This window comes from Strongylocentrotus purpuratus, unplaced genomic scaffold (assembly GCF_000002235.5).
Source record: "Strongylocentrotus purpuratus isolate Spur 01 unplaced genomic scaffold, Spur_5.0 spur5_scaffold_16, whole genome shotgun sequence".
Lineage (NCBI taxonomy): Eukaryota > Metazoa > Echinodermata > Echinoidea > Camarodonta > Strongylocentrotidae > Strongylocentrotus > Strongylocentrotus purpuratus.
The window spans coordinates 27,611,718-27,632,047 of NW_022145601.1; the positions used below are offsets into that span (position 1 = coordinate 27,611,718).

Sequence of the window (20,330 nt, forward strand, 5' to 3'; positions counted from 1 at the left end):
ATAAATTTGGACCATTGCACTCGGAGCAGATGAAATAATAATAGACAATTAAACGTGGACTACAGTAGATGGGCGGCAGCAGTAGGATTTGGATACTTATTTGCGTTTTATTTATCTTCTAGCTCTAAGCAGATGAAATAGTAATGACTATTCTACGCATCCTTAAGGAGCGGCAGCGGTGGGATAGGTATACTTACTTGCATGTCTTCTGATGTGACCCTGGTATGGAAGTTGGACGATGCGTCCACGCAGCTCCGAGGTGGTGAAGGCACCTGTAGCTACATTCACATATAGCTCACCGTGGAGAAACATCTGGACATCACGGAGCTTGGGTCGTAGCCACTTGCCCTGAGCCTGCATCACAAATGAGAAAGAGATTCATAAGTTCATATTTCAACACTTCATTGTATTAGTAATGGCCTTTGGATTCAGTGAACATGGTGACGTTTAGTAGTTGGCATTCTTGTCAGGAGAGTTCGGGGACACCATTTAAAGGGTACCGCTTTTCGAATGTTGGACGAAATATTCTCCTGTAAAAGTATATGAGTAAATCTCCCATGATAACCATTCGTCTCATAAATTAATCTTAAGCGAAAATGCCTGGCTTTGCTTACCAGTCCATCCCTATAGTTTCCAAAGATATCAGCCACGATCTTCCGTCTGTTCTTGCTCGGCATCTCGATGGTGATGGCACTGACCTCTGTTTGTAGACCAGTCAATCGAACCTTGACGAGTAAAAAAATACAAAGAGTTATAAATGTGTTATTTTCGAATCAGTAGTGGAAGTAAACAATTGCAAATTTTAGCAGAGCGGTTACAATAATAGACAAAGCAAAGATGGATGAATAAAGGTATTTACCATGTAATTGATTGTCCCATCATCATCCAGGGTGAATACCGCAGATCCACTAGCTCCAGTGGTCTTTGATCTCTCTAGAGCTTGACTACCAGATAGTACAGCGTGAATGCCTGCCAATGATTATACAGACAATAACACATCAGGATTGATTTTTTTATTCATTATAAAAAAGAGCACATGCTATCACTAAATTGATTTTGGGGAGATAATATTCTGAGTGCCAATTAGCTAGGCTTAATGTAGACTCTCTTGCAAATTACAGGTTAGATAATTCGTCAGACATTTTTATTTTACATAATAATATAAAGTGAAAAAAAAAGTCAAAGTCTAGTTTCAGAAGTGTAATTGTTATTGTTACTATTCTCCCTTTTAAGATTTACAGTTGAGTTTATAGTATATTATATATATATATATATATATATATATATATATTTTATATATATATATATATAAATGTAATGAAATGAGATAAAACGAGTTCTTATACTCTATGTCAAATATGAATTGAAAAGCTTAAAGACAAGTCATGAAAATTGATAAAATGACTCACTGTTGCATGTTCGAAGTGGTGTGATGCTGCCGACCAGCATTCCTAAGTCACCCTGCTCTTGAACCGTCACCCTCATCTTCAGTTGTCCCTTCGTGATCGCTTTCTTTATTGTGCTGGGAATGGATTCGAGCACATCCACCACGTCGATGGCCTATTTAAGTTTGGAAAGAGAGATTGTATTACAATATTGAAAAAATGAAAAAACAGATGATTATTCTGTTTGCTAGCAATGCATCGATGTCTTTCAAAATAATCATCTCTTAAACGACAATGCATATGAAATGTTATTCTAAAGTTGACGTGAGATAATTAGAACGTCATACTTAGATCATTTACATTTTCAATAGCAATTGCAATTATATTTTAGTTATCTACAATCTTGCTTTTTGTTTTTTTCTTCTTCATGTTACAAATGACGTCTACTAGTCCTCCTTTAAAGATTCGAAATCGTTAACCAGAAAGAGCAAACTGACCTCGACTGCGACAGTGACTTCGATTCTCTTCAAGACATCGTTTCTCCTCGTGATCTCGATGACGAGGTTGACATCCTCTGTCCGTTCTACAATAAATAGATGGAATAAGATGACAAATTTAACAACTATTTTAGAATGTTTAAGTAAATGTAGACCACCTCTCAAAAAGGATGAAGAAAAATATTGAGGCAAAGAAGAACAGAAATAATCAATGAAACCAGAATAAGAATAAAATGAAGTAAGGCACAATTCAAAAGAAGAAGCAGAAAGAGATATTTACGTGTGCAAATGAGAAGGGAGAATAGCTTTGAATGAAGATATATTATATTGACTCTTTTTGAGTAGCACCGATAAAGTAAGGGAATGTCCTCTTAGTAGACAATATGAAAAAGGTGAAAGGATAAAGGGAACAAAAAGATAATAATGCTGGGTATATGAAAGAATGAATGAGTAACTGAAATGCTAAATGAACATGAAAGACAGAATAAAAAGTTCATGGGTTTACTTTTGAAGAGGTTGTTATTTACCTGACTCGACCAGTCCATCGAGCAGAGCGGCAAAGTTGAGGGTGTTACCATTTTTGGAGGAAGACAGCATGACCAATCCTCCCTTTCCTAAGGACCCATTGATGGGACCATTGCGACGCTTCGGCGTCAAGAGAACACTGAAAGATTCTATGAATAATAACAGAAATAAAACATAATTTCCTTATTGTTGTTATTGATTTACCATAAAACAATACTTTAACCACAAAAGAAATGTTGCTTTTTAGAAAATACATAGCTCTGACGTCAAAAGCATTATGTGCAATCTATACAAGTGTAAATGACTTTATTTAGTAACTACAAATCATCAACAATTACGTTTTCTTTGAGGACCACACAAGTAAATTAATTCGTGATATAAAATGTAAACCGTTTATGACATGACAGAGACTGCTGGTACAGATTACCAATACACTCAATGAAAACGTCTTTCAAATCATCATTAATGATGTGCTTTTTCACCCATGACACTTCCATATTATTTTGTATAATCTTTAATGATAAGATCATCTAAACTCATGAAATATGGCAAATGGTGTAAACAGGATGAAAGCATTAAAGCACATCAAATTGGCAGCAGGTCACATCGGATTAAAAGCATGAGGCTCCCCCTCTCCATTCTAAATTGAATAATAGATAACTTAATCAAAGGGATAATCTATTAATATTCCATCTTTTTGACAGGTAAAGAACCCCCCCCCCCCCGTACCAAAAATTAAACATGGCTCCTTTTGCTTTCTTATTTTTGCTCTGTCAATCGACATTACAGGATGTTATTTTAAAAATCAGTTCTGTTCATAAACAAAGCCGTGCCTTGTTTTGTAAGAAGGCCTCACTTCACCTACTCTAGAAATGATCTCGTAAGTTTCGGTATTTTAAGCCACTCAATTTTATCGTCAATGAAAAACAGAAAAATCACCAAGTCATGTCCAAAATTATACCGCCTCGCGATGTATCATTAGGTAAGTGGCGGGTTCTCTGACGGAAATGAATAAATGGTTAATAAGCTAGTCTCCTCCGCAGTGGATATAGTTTGGCCACTGTCTCACCTTTTCATTAAACGAGTACAGGATACTTTTGCATACAAACTGAGTATAAAGTCAACTCCAAAAATTAAATGCAAGTTTCAAATACTCGATCCTTACGCAGCTTTTTGTGTAAGAGCCCCCCGGGCCAGTTGCAATAAAACGTAAGTCAAATTATTAAGCAGCTTCATGAAGCTTCATGAAGTAAGGATCGGCATTTTTGGTGGTGAAAACCTTTCACATAACACTTCTTATAATAATGCCTAGGAGGAAATGTTTTCCATTGACCCTCAGAAAATAAAAGACCAAGTCCAGGATCGAATTTTAAGACCAACCGATGTGTATCTACTGGAAATTGTCATTACCAGTTCAGAAGTATTAATGAAAGAGATTGTGATCAGTGCTGCGTTTCACGAGACCGTCAAAGTTCAAGTTCGCCAACATCGATTTGATACACGTGTATTTAAATTAACACATGCTTCAATGGGATGTCTGAAACTTGCACATAGGACAGTTTCGTGAACCGGTCACCACGTTATTTACCTGTAGACAGTGCACGATGCGGGATAAGGCGACCTCTGACCTCCCCATGCTCATGTGACCTGGTGGTCAGTGTGACGAAAATGTTTCTATTGCGCAGATCACGTGAGACAATCTGTGGAACGTTCCTCCACTCTCCACAAATCTATTTGAAAGTAATACCAAAATGTTTCCTCTCATAAATTGGCCACAAGAATACGAAAATTAAACAGAAAAAGAGAAGTGAATGTGACGAGAATATAAGGGTAAACTGAAATAGGATTTATATTTTCAGAAGTGTTTTTATTAAAATAATAAAATGTTTACAATCTTCAAAACTCACCGTATCTGAATCGACATCGCGAACGGTATGGACGTGAAGCGTCGTATTGAGTACGCCTGTGAAGACAACTTCAAGAGGTGTACTAAGTCTGCAAAAGTGAGGATAAAAACACTTTTGTCAACATTTTATGAAAGATTCTAAGGTTTCCCGACGTGTAAGATTTGAATAGAAAACACGTTTTTGGTTAATATGCTTGTACAAAATGTAAAAGATTCCCCATGTATATGATTGGCACTTGGCAGAGAAGGACTACTATAGTGAACATTTTGGTACAAATCCACACGTATGAGATTTAAAGAGTCATTTTAGATTGTGGTACCAAGGATCTTACCAGATTACAATTGCAACAGGTTTACTCAATGATATAAACAATGTGTTCCTATCACATAAACATTATTGAGTTCTTTTACCAGCGTTGAAAATAAGCAGCTGTACTATTGGGAGAGAGGGGATGATCATCTATCCATATTAAATACTCGATTAATCTTACCTTGATACATGCATTGTGAAGTGGAGATTGTTGTTCATGAGAAGAAACGATCCTCGAGAAACTGCTCTGGTGTTCGCCGATGTCAAACGACCAGACAAAATGGATACGAAAGCTGCAAATCACAACACAATGCAGAACAAAACACGCTGATTAGAGATCAAATAGGACACTCACTCTAGCTCCAGTTGTCTTGATCTGAACACCTTAATATTATTACTTATAATTTCGCCCATCAACATACCAGTCCTCAAAGTTATAATGAACGTTCATGTTTATATATAAAGACATCAAACAAATAAGCCAAAAATCTGTTAAACCAATCTTTGAACCATTACACTAAAGCTATTTGTTTGTAAACCTAAGAAGGACTTGGAGGTTATTCACAATATTGATGAATATATAGGACTGACTTAAGAGTACATCAATAATCAATTTCATACACTTATAGTGCCATCTTTATCTGGAAATGTATTTAACTATTAGGATTTTACCTTCGCCTTGTAAAGTATCATCTGTACCCTCTGTAGATGCCGTATCGTCGGGGTATGTCCGGTGAGACTCGCTCGATCCGTTGGTTTGAATGGGCTTTTCTTTATCAATATCTTGAATAGACAAAACAGATAAAATCAAACATTGAAATAAAGCGTCAAGTGTATAGTGATAATAGATTGCTTGAAACATGTTTTCGATCGAATGCAAATAATTCAATCACCCTGTACAAAGTCTGAATCACAAAGAACATTCCAACTGGTTTATCTTCTTTTCATTGTCACATAAGTGCTATGTTAGATTCCTTTATAAATCAAATAAAAACAAATGTCATTTGCAAACACTTTTTATTATTCTTAACATTTTTCTGGTAATGTTATTTATTTCAAGAAGGCTAACAAAATAAAATAATTAAAAACATATACAAAATATATACATAGATGCAAAGTAAACACTCACGATAAAAAGGTGGGGAAAATTATGTTCAAAAATGTATCCTACCTTCTGACGGACAGGTCTTACAACAGAAGCCATCTTTGATGACTGGGTCCTCGTCATTGGGACATGTGATGTCAGGACATTTGATGTTACGACATGAGATTTTCCCCGAGAGTATTCCGTCCGTCACCTCCTACAACAGGTGGAGAAGAAAGACAGAAAACAGTATGTATTAACTCTATATTCGCAATGGATCAAATTCCTTAATGTACATAATTATATGTACATTGTACGCGAGACAAAAGACAACTGCGGCAGTCAAAGAAGAAGAAGAAAACTCCTCTGCTGAGCGCTCAAACTGTTGAATTCCAATGTTTCCATTAAAACGATTGCAAAGACCTTTCAAAAGATCACCTATATAGCAATTTCAATAGCATTGTGCATCACCTGTTGAAAATGTTCGAACCTGACAATGACGTATTACGTATTCCGAAGATGATTACTTTAGGCACTGGTACTCAAATAGGCCTGCCTTGAGTTCAATATGGTACTCAAAAAGGCCTTGAGTTCAATATTGTACACAAATAGGCCTTGAGTTCAATATGGTACTCAAATAGGCCTTGAGTTCAATATGGTACTCAAAAAGGCATTGAGTTCAATATGGTACACAAATAGGCTTTGAGTTCAATATGGTACTCAAATAGGCCTTGAGTTCAATATGTTACTCAAATAGGCCTTGAGTTCAATATGGTACTCAAATAGGCCTTGAGTTCAATATGGTACTCAAATAGGCCTTGAGTTCAATATGGTACTCAAATAGGCCTTGAGTTCAATATGGTACTCAAATAGGCCTTGAGTTCAATATGGTACTCAAATAGGCCTTGAGTTCAATATGGTACTCAAATAGGCCTTGAGTTCAATTTGTGAAAGTCTTTGTGATCGTATTCGATATAGCGCATGACATAACAAATATAATGTGCTATTACACTTCTTAGTCTTGAACTAAAACAGAGTCCGTCTATTTGGGAATTACATTCTTATTAAGGAATGCATGATTGATCAACCAAAAAATGCTATTGAATCTAGAATACTAAAACCCATCTCTATTTTCCAGTTTCCTAAATGCTTCTTCTTCTTCTTGTGGTGGTAGTCATTTTTTTTTAAATAATCCCCTTCCTTTTAAACATATCGATCTTGACACTGAAATGGATATGTTCAGAGTTATTTCCACAAAGGTCTAACGACTGCTTTTTCCGCTCTGCTCTCTGAAAATTGATAATTGTTAATGATCGTTAATGATCTATATCCTTTCTTTCTATTCCTATATTTGACCTATTGCCATTCATTTTTGTATTTTCAAGGCTATTCCATACATCCATTCTCCCGTTTTCTCTCTCTCTCTCTCTTATTATCTCTACCACAATCCCCGGGGGCATGTATTATTCAGTCTTGTTTACATTTGTCGTATTGACAAATCATCGCAAATGACTTTCGGAAAATGCCATCACACAATAATCTTCCACCAATGAATAATACCCCTAAAGTTCAAGAGAGCGGGCCTCTTCGTTATCACCTCCTTAAAGGCCCACTGCACTACGTGTAGCTACTTGCGCCCTCTATATAACAAACAATGCCTAATCGGTGACCATTGGTCCCCCATGATCCTCTTTTTCTTATGTTAACTGATGGCAAAGTTGATGAGATAACCACCTGTCCAGTGACCTTGCAAGGCGATCTAATCCCTCCTGTAAACTATGGCAGATAAGCTTAAAGCATCCCATATATTTACAAAAATCGACTCACAAAACACTGGCCCGATTTCTATCTTTACAAAGGAACTTCATGAAAAAGCTGAAAATGATATTGATGACTGCTTAACTCGTTTGGATATTAATGGCAATAAATCAACTGATAATGTCATTACAGGTTGCAGTTTTCGTAATGAAGGGATTAATGCAGTTTAGGTCCGTGGGCTAAAAGGGTGGGTTACGGACTAATAATTGTGCCATTATGTTCCTAGCAATTTATCCGGCTCCGATCCCGCTAATAGCCCCATTCAGCATATTCGCAGTTATCGTGTTTGTATCTTAGAACATGTAAATGATTTAATCCCGCCGACTGTCTCAATTTTTCTATTTCTAAAGGAGCTAGACGATTCATCTCTCTTTTTCGCTCTGATTCTCACCCATACAGCCAGATTGTAATTAGATTGACATGCTTTCCAGGTTTTTTTTCTGTCGGTGTGGGGACAATGAACGCATTTCGTCTCATTTTCTGGGTCAGAATTGCGACGGAGATAACATCAACAGTCCCTGACATAGAATTAGAGTGTGCGGCCTACTACATATCACGAGTCCTCTGAACAGCTTCATGGGGTGCGGCTTAAAACAGTTGACTTGTGGTGGAATGAGGGTGAGAGGTGGTTAACAAATCTTGTCTTTCTCGACGACAAACATTCCACCACAAATAAAACAGTCAGGTATTCCAAGTTCCAGCTGCGAAAAAGACTATGCTCCCTTTTTATATTTTTTAATTCTTATTTCTAGGATGAAACTTTAGACAAGTACAAGAAATAAGAATACACCTAAGATAAACATATTTATCCATATGGATACAAATTATCCCGAGTCTGCTCCAAAATGGGGTTTGGGGTATCACTGAATATGAATGAACTCATATCAGGGAGAGAGAGAGAGAGAGAGAGTGGGGATTAAAGGCACCGATGTTGTTGCGCATACCTGTCATAAGCCATAATCAGAGCTCTGTGGAAGACCAGGTTTTTATTTTTTGTATACTGAACAGACTACCCTGAATAAAAAAGTGAAATAAATAAAAAATAAAAAAAAGAACAACCTTCGAGGGATAAAATCTTGAACCGCGTTCTGATTTCTGAAAAAAATCTTTAATAGTCGCACCAATATTTTCCAACCCAAACACGCCGTAAAATCTACTTGCCCACTAAAAACAACAGCTGTCTAAAATGCGTCTTCAAATTGATCGAAAACGTCAAAATCTGTAGGACATTTACGGGTTATGGTGTCATAAAATGTCATCATATTTCGGCGAATGAAAACATCATCGGAGAACGTTATATAATATAGCTGTCATCAACACTGTTTTCAATCGTCCTGTTTTGCAAACTGAAAGCCAATGCCAGTACTTGTGCAATATGAGTACAAAATTTATGATTGTAATGTGTATTAGATCTGAGTTTCATATAAAAAAATTGTAATAATTATGCTACATAATAATCATTAAGACCTCGTGAAGGGTTATATACATGATATATTAAGCAACAATTCTATTTTGGGCCAATTCAGCAAAATGGTAAAGATGATAGAATGATATTGCTAATGGGTGAAATCCCGATGTTAGTATAGTATAATAGAATCTTTTATTTTCAGTAACTACATTAAATTTTGTTTTATATCTATCAAAAGATTTTCAGTTATTATTATCAGTTCCTTCCTCTCATTCTTCTTCATCTCTCATCTGTTGCCATCGTCTCGGTCTTTCCTTCTCCCGACGTGACACCACACATAGCACTGCAACCAACTCATTACATTACACTTGAACACACAAGCTGGAGAGCTAAAAGGAAAAGTGAACGGAATAGTGATGGCACCTGGACCCCGAGGCTCGAGGAGACTTTCACCACACCTCCCTGACCCCGTGGGTTAACAGACTTCGCTGTGAAAATTATTATTATATGACATGGAAGATTATAATGACAGAGGGCAAGAGCGAAAACGTAATGTTTTGCCAGCCGGTGTATTCTTTCCGTTTCTGGAATTTCATCGAAATTGGGGTAATTTAGTAATTCTATTCTGAATTAGAACAGATTTGATGTGTCTTGATGGATTCTCATGTTATTCAAAGAAACTGTTGTTTAATACATATTGTAAAGTTTATTACATGCAAAATTTCCTCCTCAACAAGTAAACGTGTTCAACAAAGAAAATTGGGTTCTCCCACTTCTGATTTGTTCTATTTATCGATGGAAAATGGCATTTTCATTCTCCAAAAGAATATTGGTCTAGCAATTTTCGCCAACTAGAAAATGCCTTGTAAATATTTTCATACCCATTTTGTGCTCCATAATACAAAACAAATACTTTTTACATTTCCGAAGTTCAATAAACAACGAACAAGATTATCCCGAACTTGTAAAAGATGGTGTGCAGGGCAAATAGAAATATGGTGTTTTCCATCATTGGTCCCTTAGAATTGGGGTAAAAATACAAAGACATCGCCTCCCTCGCGTATCATGAAAGAGTGGACACAACAGAAAAGGGCATAAATCCCACTCCTCGGAACGTTCTCTCCGATTTCATATTTTGAGATGAAACAGCTGTCATTGCCTCACACGTTTTCAGAGCACAATTTCATCTCAGTTCTTTTGTTTTCTACAACCGTGACTATACCCCTCCTGGAAAAGAGTCCGATCGTGTCTATCTGTTTGCAGTTTGCATTTTGTATGTCTGTCTGTGTGCAAGTCCCCCCCCCCCTCTCTCTCTCTCTCTTTCTCTCTCTCTCTCTCTCTCTTTCTCTTTCCGCATTTCTCTGTCCCCCACCTCTTTTGACATGTCTCTCTGCTTGTCCGTTATATTCCTCTCATTCATTTGTATCTCTTTTTCTCTTTCCCTCCATCTTGATGAATTCATCATCACATTCTCACCTTAATTATGCATATTCAACCTCACTCCAGGCCTCTCTCTTTCTCTCTCTCTCTCTCTCTCCCTTTATCCACCCCCTCTCCTAGAAATCTCCTACCTAACCATGTAACACTCCATCTCCCCTCCAATCACCCATCCCATCTTCTCAGGTTACCCGTCCCCAAGTCCAAGTTTGGCAGGAATTTTAAGACCAGGCTGTCGACATCAACTCTAACTCCTCGCAGACCCATCGAAAATTCACCACCCTTCGTTGGAGTAGGTGATATGCTCAATTTAGAGGGGGATGATTGGTGGGTTATCCCACCGCTGCCACCCTTTGCCGGTAGCTTATAACAAGAGGGCAGGCGGGTTGCATAAATACTTCATATGGGGGTCCGTTTCCATAACCTAGAACTCAACGATTGTTCTGCATTCCGCCATACAATGCGCACGTTCAAGATGTATTTCACTGGTAAGGCTTTATGCTCACTTCTACTGATATTCAAAGAAAAAGGTGTACTCCTCGACAATTGTTAATATCTTAGTTTTTACCCCCTATGTGAACCCCCTCTAGGACCAGTAACCCCAGTATAACACTCCTCCACCACCTGCCTGAGCGTGTCAGCTTACCCGGACTTGAACTCGAATCAATGTCAAAACTCAATTCGTCTTACCCTAAATCATTCCGCTATGTTTCTATTGCAAAGAAAGTGTTTGTTTACCAACTCTGTATATTCAACAAGATGTAAGCAGAATGAAATCAGACAGCAAGGAATTCAGTATTAAAATATTAATGGAAACAAAATGATGAAACAGTCATTGTGAAACTATATCAGTCTATTACTACAGTCATTGTGAAACTATATCAGTATACAGTGTATTGCTAAATATGGAATGGTCTTAACGAGCAACGAACAAAAAGGACTAAAGGGAGATGATGCAAAAAGAGGGCAAACTATTACTAGACTGAGGAAATAAAATTGACAATGGAGGAGACAATGACATTGGCGATGATGACGAGTTTGATGATGATAATGACCATGATGATACTGCTGAATTCGTTGCAAGAATATTAGAGATTATTCAGACTCACAGGATGAATGAATACGAATATGACTGACTGACTGATGAAAGCGTAAATAGGACATGAAATGGGAAACACAGAAAGATGCACTTTTGCAAATATTGAACAATAATAATTATATTTTTGTTCATAAACGAATGGCTATTAGCGCTAATACGGCCAAGCTGGTCGTCGGTGCCATAGAACGTGTAAATCCGGGCAAGTGGCGTGCCTCAGTCCCTATGGTATGAAGGGGGTGTTATGGATCACTCACTCCCCCAGGACTCCGGGGAGTGTTTCCTTCCCACCACCCATTACGGCAATCTCCCACATCTCTTCAGAGATCCACATTTATATGATGATACTTTGTTTAAACTTGGGGTGACTCATTCTTTTCGTTTGGGGGAGAGACAAATTAATCACAGATGGAGAAATTGTTTGAGATCTTTGGACGACTTAAAGTATTAAGATTACGCTGCAGATAGCTGTCGAAATCCATTCTCATTTTCCCCTCTTTGCTTCTTCCTCTTGCTTTCTCATATATTTTGTTTGTTTATTTTACCACAAAGATAACAAGTTTATTGCATTTTGTTTGAAATGTGCGTGTATCTAAACCTTAATGTGTAGGAAAAGCTAATGAGTACGATCAGAGAGCTCAAGTTCATAATGATTAACATCCCTGTTCATTATCATTAACATCCCTGTTCATTATCTTGATGGAATTGACTTCATTCTGAATTTTCTTTCTTTCCTTTAATAATTATTGAGGAACTTCTAATTCTGAAACATTTCAGTGGCAGATTAACGTGAATAGGTTCTAAAGTTTCACTTATGGTGCTCATAGTTTCGTGCTCATTATCTTCTCGACATTTTCACCATCATCAAAATTGAATGTTTTAATTTATTAATACATTATTACTAATCTCCATTTATTAATAGAGACAATGTGATGAAGTACATCGTAGTATAATTCTATGAAACTCACCTGATAAGCGATTGGTTACATTAAACCCACTTTTCCCAAGTCACGTGACCCAAATGCAATCGGACGCCATGCACAGACAATGGCTTGCGTTGTATAATGCTGCACCGTGGCGCCACATTTTCTGTTGATTCCAGCGCTTTTTATTCACCTCCTCTACAACTCTCTCCTCTTGGAAGTGCAATCAGATATATATCCTTTCTAGAATGACCTTATTTTAAACCAAATGTCCTCTCATATTTTACTCGCTATCTAGGTTACGAAGACGCATAAAACCAGCATTTCTCATTATCGGCCACACATTTCCGCCGGCCAAATTGATAAAAATCGGAGACAGAGAAGCAGAAAAGAAAGATAAAAGCAAAGAGGAAGTAAAATTGCAGACGTACTGGAGACTTTTCTAGCCTGATTTAGTCGGGAATTAACCTCGATATCTTTTGTTGGACTCGCCATTACCGTGCCACCCCGAGGATCGTCTGAGAGATGAGTTTCACAGAGTAATCTACCGGTGAGCTAAGGGGGAGATGAGGGCTAGAAATTCAGTGGCATCCTAGATCCTACATAGCTTCTGGTCATACCTGTATGCTTTGTAGAATGGAAAAGAAGGGAGTTTGTGATTAGGTGAAAATCTACTGGGAATTCACTGGCTCCGGTTTCCGACTCTTGCTCTATTTACGCGCTAATGCTACATCGCGACTTTATTTGAGATGTATGCGTCTTTCCGTTAGAATCACAGTTTTCATGAAGTGGGCTCGCTAGATGAATACGTAATTAATTATCATTGTGCAACAACTGACTTTAAAGTCTTTTCTCAATTTCCATCGGTATTTCTTCATTTCAAACATCGTATTAATCGGACTCACTCATCCGTGCTAGTTGAGAGTTTAATTTACATTAATCCCTTAACATATGCCTCCTGCCTAGAAATATATTCCTATCTGACTTTATGTATTATGTATGTCTGTCTGCCATTATTTATTTCCTTTTAGTTAATGTCTTTTTTTTTATCCCTCTCTCCTCTATATTACTATTTTTCAAGCAATCTGAAATCATTCACTAAATCACGTCTCCTTAATTCCCAAAATCCCTAGACGAATAAAGACGGCGTCCGAATATATTTACTTCTCCAAACCGAATGCCTACATCGAAAACATCTTGTAAGAAAGACCTTCATAAAATTCATCCTGAAAAGTCGAGTCATGTGACACCGTTTACATCACAAAACATCACCCTGAAACATTCCTTCCTAGTGATCATCAAATAATATCAAATTTTCCGAAAAGTTCCAGTCGGAGAGGCTTGAGAGGAGAAAAGAAACTTGGCAATTACGAATACCAACTTGGTGACGTTTGCCTAAGGCGAATGAGGTAACTGAATGCGAGTATTTACAGTTCAAGTTCGAGGTGGGATAGGAAACACTGGCCGAGGTTTCGAGAGTAGTGGAAGGAAAGTAAAGGGCGAAAGAGATTCCTCATTTCTTACTCAAATGAGATGCCAACTGTATTATATACAAGGGAGAAAGATACATTCATGTGAAATGTTGGGAGAAGCAGCGTGCCAGAGAATGTATATCTTCAGAGGACATGAATACTTTGATTCATAATTAGAAATGCTATTAGGAAACCTTTCATAGCAACCTTACGTGAGAAGGACGTGAATTAAAAGAAAAAAATATGTGTGTGCTTTCAAAGTGGAACAATTACACATTCTCTGAATTTCATTCCTCGAATCACAGCCAAATTTCCGTAGCCCGGGGGATGTGCAAGAATGACAAGCTTATTCCTCCCCGCCACTCCTCGAGGAATACCACCCTGGGCTCCAATCAGGCCATCTCCTATTCAGTAATGAGTATACATGGATAACCATTGATAACTCAACGAGTATGTGAGCGACGCTCGGTATCGCTATTTCGATCTCTAGCTTGTCGACATCGCAATTAAAACAAAAAGATCGGTATACAAGGGCTTGAAGAAATTGTTTGGGAATGTTAACTGATCTGGAACAGATGTCAATTAAAACTAGCCGTCTTGTTAAATTTGATTGTACAGGTTATAGGGCTGAAAGGCATGACATATAATAATCATACATGTAATAATAATAGTGGCTTCTAGCATTCTCTGAATTGGGCGCTTGGACATCGAGGGACTAATGTGCGGTAGAAATACATTATTGAAATGATGATTTAACTATCAGATCTACATGTATATATTATCCCCTAAGTAAGAGTCAAATGGCAAGTGGAACTTTCTGTCCGCTTTGAAAACATTTTTGATTCAACATAAGAGGGGAATTTAGAGTTGCATTACATACCTACTCGCCAGTTGGAATGCAACTGATTTAATGTGTGGGTTCTACATAAATGTACTAAAATATGGTTCTAAGCTCACACAATAAAGAGCTCTCTAAATATATAGGCTTTTCTGTTTGTTAATGTGTAACCGACGGTCGTAAGGGCATACATCATTGATAAGTTCATCAAAACACATTTTAATAAGTTGGTGTGAAGTCGAGTGTCATACCAATCTTCTTGGTCATACCAAAAGCTTGACCAAGAAGATTCTTGGATCCTGCATGCAAGAAGGGAGGGACTGAGCCATTGTCCTGTGGCATTTAACACGATGGAGCCGAAACATGCCGTTACGTAGCAACGGGTCGCTGTGCACACTTGACTCGCAGTAGGCACAACATGGGCACCGTGGTGATCCAAAGACTACAAAAGGCGCAGCAAAATAGGTGTGAGAAAAACTTTCACTTGGTGGAACATGGGGAATATGTACTTAGCGGAGACAGAGAAATATACGAAGATATAGATAGACTGGGAAAGAAAAGGAGTGATGGGGAGAGAGATGAAATACATAGATAGAACACGAGATAAATAGCAAATTTACATGAGAAACTAGAAACAGCATTTTCTACTAAATCACTTAATGTAATACGTCGAATACGGGATTGGAGGAGACAAAGACAGAGCCAGAGACGCATAGACAGAAAGACAGAGAGGGGTTAAAAAAGAGAGGGGGGATACCAAAATAAGATAATAAAAACGCGAGGAATAGAAATATCAAGCAAAACAAAAGAAACGACACTTTATGTTAATGTAAATGAAATATACGGACATGAAGGAAAAGGGGAACATTGAGGCAAAGGCGGAGGGGTGGTGTGGAGACAGAAAGAGAGAGACAGAGAGACAGAGACAGAGAAAGCGAGAGAGAGAGAGAGAGACAAAAAGAGGGGAGCAGACACGATAGTCACTATTCATGTTTCATCCTTTCTTGGCCAATTGAGGTCACGTAATCGACTGGGGTATTTTTCTCTCTCCCACCCTATGTCTTCTTCCTTTTGAAATTTGTGTTTTGGAATTGTGGCCACCCACGGTATTCATTCTTCGAAGCAAAAATGCACCAAAAGAAATCCGAAATTCTATCTTTCAAGATCGCCAGGCAGGGCATCACCTTGAAGTAAATTTAGCATGTTTGCTCGATGTCAGGCAACTCCCTTTGGCATCATTGTGTCTTCAAACCATGCAAACTGACACAAGATGCATACAGGTAGTGGTATGCTTCTTGAATTCACAAGAATGTAATTGTGTTATGTATGGTTGAGTCAGTTAGTTTTTATATAATCATACTACTCAATTGAATGGTGCACACTAAGTCTAGAACAAAACGTATACCAGTAAGGGCCCAATTTATTTAACAAAGGAACAACTCCTTTAAATCACTATACCCATCGTTGTTATATATATATATATATATATATATATATATATATATATAACATAAATTCTAAACAGTGTATTATTCTTCAACAACAGTTCTTCATGCGGTTGACGCAGGTCTAATTATGACAAATTCAATCAAATGATATTTCCGCAAATATGTTGATGTTCAGGAAATATCAGGGTAAGTTAATCGGAATGCCCTCAGTCTTACACAGGATTGGTTGCTAATAATTATACTCACAGGAGACACTTCAAAAGAATTGTTTAAAGAAGGGTAACAAAAATATGACGATGTGTGACAAGGGTTGCGTGTTATTGTCCAGTCACTCAACGGAAGGATGATATGGACTTCATATACACCCTTTTATTCCTTACCCCATCATTGCCCCTCTCCTCCCTAGACGACAACGGATAGATTCAGCATGGGTTATTAAAGAGGGCATCTTTGGGCAAAACATTATGTTTTCTATTAGAATCTTCACCACAAAGGAGGGTGCAGAAAGTACATTGTTATTTGAAAATCATCTTTGACGTATCCTTCGAGGAGATGTCCGCCATTATGCAGGGCAAGCTAAGAAAGCCCTCAAGATATGGAGTCATTGCATCTCCAGGACTTGAAGTCAATCGTAAACGGTTCCATATTATGACCAATCTGTGTGACAAACTTGACTCTATAGCATGCCCGCACGTTTAGCTTATCAACCATAGCTTTAATATTTCCTCTACTTCTTTCTTTCTCTCTCTCTCTCTCTCTCTCTCTCTTTAGAGCACAGAATCCTTCTTCGAGACGTCCTGATATATCACTATTGACACCTCTTAAAAGATGTTTATACTAGGCATTACACGATCTGAAAACAGTTAAACGTTGGTTTATACAAGGCTGTCAGCATGACCGCCAACCCTCAAAGTAGGGTCAGGTTGACAAAAAAAATGGGACCCACCCTAACTCGAGAATTACTCTTCTAATAAGTGTCGTCAAAGGAACATGACATGAAAGAGCGACAGAGGAAATGTTTGAATGAGATCATGTGACCATACAATGAACCCTAGCGAGACCCCTACTCACTCACCCCCCCCCCCCTTTAATCAATTAACAGGTGTATAGAACCTTTCTAAAGTGTCCTCAGGTTTGGCGTGATGGAAATAAAGCAAGACCTAAAAGAAAGGGAAAAAGGGGTAGCGAAGGAAAGGAGAGGAACAAGGTGGAGAATAACTGCAGGAACAAGTAGAAGGAGAAAAAGTAGGTCTATCAGGGAAAAAGAATGGGTTACAGTTAAAAGGAAAAGAACGTGAAAAGTTGTGATATAGTAATAATAATAATAATAGGCATTTCTATAGCGCCGTCTATCCAGAAATTCTATACCGAGGCTTTACTCTCGATCCCAGGGTTAAGGGTTCGAATTTCAGCCCAGCCCTAGGGTCCTTCGGCAAAACATTAATCAACATTTGCCATTCTTCACCCAGGTGTAAGAGGGTACCTGGACATTTGTGGGGTAGTTACTGAACAGCATTGATGCTGATGAGGCTTCAGTCGTGTCGATGGTTATACAAAAATATTATTAATCTGATATTAAAAGACTTTAAAACCTAATCAACTTTAATAGTAAGCATTAGAATCCAGGTTTTTATGTTGGTTGTGAGGCGTCCTAGTGACGGTTTTCAACACCTCTGAAAGACTTCCTCCAGTCTAATGAAGTGATTCCTTGCAGAGCTAGAGGAGGGAGGATGCCTGCGCCAACATTAGGCATGAAAACAAAATAGCAGTTTGAGCAAGACTTCCTCTTGAGCTTTCACATAAGTCAAGGTATGATTACGACTGAGCATGCCTAGATTTAAAGGGGAGCTAACCTTTACCATTTTCTTTGCTTTATGTTAAGACAAGTACAGAATAAGGCTGGTCTGAAGAGATGTGAGCGCTTTTCTATCCCTTACATGCTACTTCATGTAGCTTCACCATTTTAGCTCATCGGTTATGTTAGTATGTATAACTTTACGTTTATGATACAATCTGAATATCAATATATACTAGGTCATTTTTTTTCTTCTTAAATGGTTCTCTAGCGGCCTTTTTTGATAAGATGGGGATGCTCTGAAATAGATTTTTTTTTTTTTTTTTTGAAAAAAGAGAATATTATGTCATCTTCAGACCACTATTCTGTTTTCAATTTGTGTTAAAATGGAAAAATGAATGACAGATTTTCAAATAATTATTGCCGAATGCAGGATGATATTCCGACTGACATAGAAGATTGGAATCGTGCTAAATTCCGGTACATATTTCGCTCTCCCTGCCACAATTAAAACGATCATTTAAACTGACAATCGGATATTAGTTTTTCGTATCGAAGGAGGAATTTGAAATCACGTGACGCTATGAATTACGCGTTCTGAGTCATGTGATGTGATTCAAATCACACGAAGTTGATGTGAGAATGATCCATTTTCCGACAGGTGATGACGGCTCGTCGGGCTGAAGGGATCCACGGACTATCATAAGTCATGACAACAATGGTATTTCTCTGACTTATGATTTTTTTTTTAAAGAGAGTTGATTAAATTTGATAAATAGATCTAATCCCCTCTGATAAAATATTTGAAATCTTGGTAGGAAAATGGATAACAAAAACAAATATCATTCACATTTTTCGTACAGTTAATCGGACAGATCCATGAGTAAATTCTCGACTGGAATTTCATTAGCCGTTTATTTCGTAATTTGTAAATGGTAGGCAATCGAGATAGCGCCCAGTAGAATATGTTGAAATTGCAGACGAGAAGTGACAGACGAATAAAGAAAGAACAGATTTGATGTGACAAAAAATATGTTTTTCAGTTCTACTTGAAGTTTGATAGTCCTATCAAAGACGATAATCAGAAAGAGAAAAAAACGTAGGTAGACAATACAATACGAAAAATAGTGCGAAGAAAAAGACTAAGTTTTGTTAGCGACGACTTAGGCCTGAAGAAAGTGGCAAAGAAAGTGTTAATTTATTGAAGAAGCTGATGACGAAATCGACGAGTTTAAATGAATTTCAGACACTTGATAAAGATACATTGAGATGATTATCATCTATAGACGTGTTTTCAATCAAATGGAAAGACCAGTAAGCCCTTATACCCTTACTCGTAATATGTTCTTCATTGGCTGCTGAGCACCGAGTTTGTATAAGCTTATCGATAATGCTAATTGTTTCTGACACTCCTACTGCGCGCATTTCCGTAATACCACGACAAAAATTCTTGTGTCTCGAATACTGTTACTCCTCTTTATAAGCTGTACTGGATGTTTTGACTCTTTCTTTCTTGCACTCTCTCTTCTCTTCCTCCTTCTTTTTCTCTCATTTTCTGCCAAAATTTGGCAAGAGTTTTCCTAGATGACCTTTCGGCACACTGCCACAAACATTTTGAAAAAGTTCATCCACAGCGAAGGGTGCACGGTCAACAGTACCAAACTGTATAGCGCAAAGTATAACAGAATTTCCAACTTACTTTTACTGGAATGCTATACTTTTATTGTTATTTGTTACGAGACGAAGTAATTTTTACCCCCCCCCCCCCCCCAAAAAAAAAAAGGGTGAGTAAAGCATGAATTGTTATAAAATATTTTAAAAACCGTTTGACGATGAAGTTAACATGATACATGTATATATATTATCGAATTTTCCAAGAAAATATCATTTCAATTTGTAGTTTGGGTTAACAGTCAGTTATAATCAGGACAATATCTATGAACTAATAAAGGGCAGCAAATACTTCAAGTAGCTATTTCGAGAATAGTGTGTGTTTTTTTTGTTAATAGATATATATACATTTTTTTTTTTAATTTAAAGAAAAGGGTTTTAGTACACAGAAACAACAGATTTTTGTAAAAACAAGTTTTGACCATGGCGAGATCCGTTTTTAAGAAAGGTAATTGAACACACAATCGTCAGAACAATGCGAAAAGCTTGTAGAATACATTTATTCTTCTAAAATTGCACAAGTAAATCTTTTCACCAGTGAACTAATAAGGAAAGATAACCCAAACAATTACGAGAACGCGAAAGAACGGTATTCTGAGTGACAAATATACGCTTATTAAAGGGGATGTTTTGGACTAACTTCGGGGTCGCGAATTCCTTTCTTTCTCCGTAATCCATGATTAATTTAGATGGGGAGGGATAAATTCTGTTTTCGAA

At 37.5% G+C, this 20,330-nt stretch overlaps 1 protein-coding gene across 2 annotated transcripts in view; it reads right to left on the reverse strand.

Moving 5' to 3' along the window:
* LOC115917876 (chordin-like) overlaps positions 1-20,330 on the reverse strand; it is a 64,234-nt gene that overhangs the window by 11,025 nt on the left and 32,879 nt on the right. For both annotated transcript variants that reach the window (XM_030987205.1, XM_030987206.1), the window contains exons 3-13: positions 5,795-5,924; positions 5,296-5,406; positions 4,805-4,916; positions 4,315-4,402; positions 3,996-4,137; positions 2,410-2,556; positions 1,883-1,968; positions 1,410-1,560; positions 860-969; positions 615-725; positions 198-354 (exon numbers count right to left, since the gene is read on the reverse strand). In XM_030987205.1, the coding sequence (XP_030843065.1) occupies positions 198-354; positions 615-725; positions 860-969; positions 1,410-1,560; positions 1,883-1,968; positions 2,410-2,556; positions 3,996-4,137; positions 4,315-4,402; positions 4,805-4,916; positions 5,296-5,406; positions 5,795-5,924 (1,345 nt within the window). The remainder of the gene's footprint in view (positions 1-197; positions 355-614; positions 726-859; positions 970-1,409; positions 1,561-1,882; positions 1,969-2,409; positions 2,557-3,995; positions 4,138-4,314; positions 4,403-4,804; positions 4,917-5,295; positions 5,407-5,794; positions 5,925-20,330) is intronic.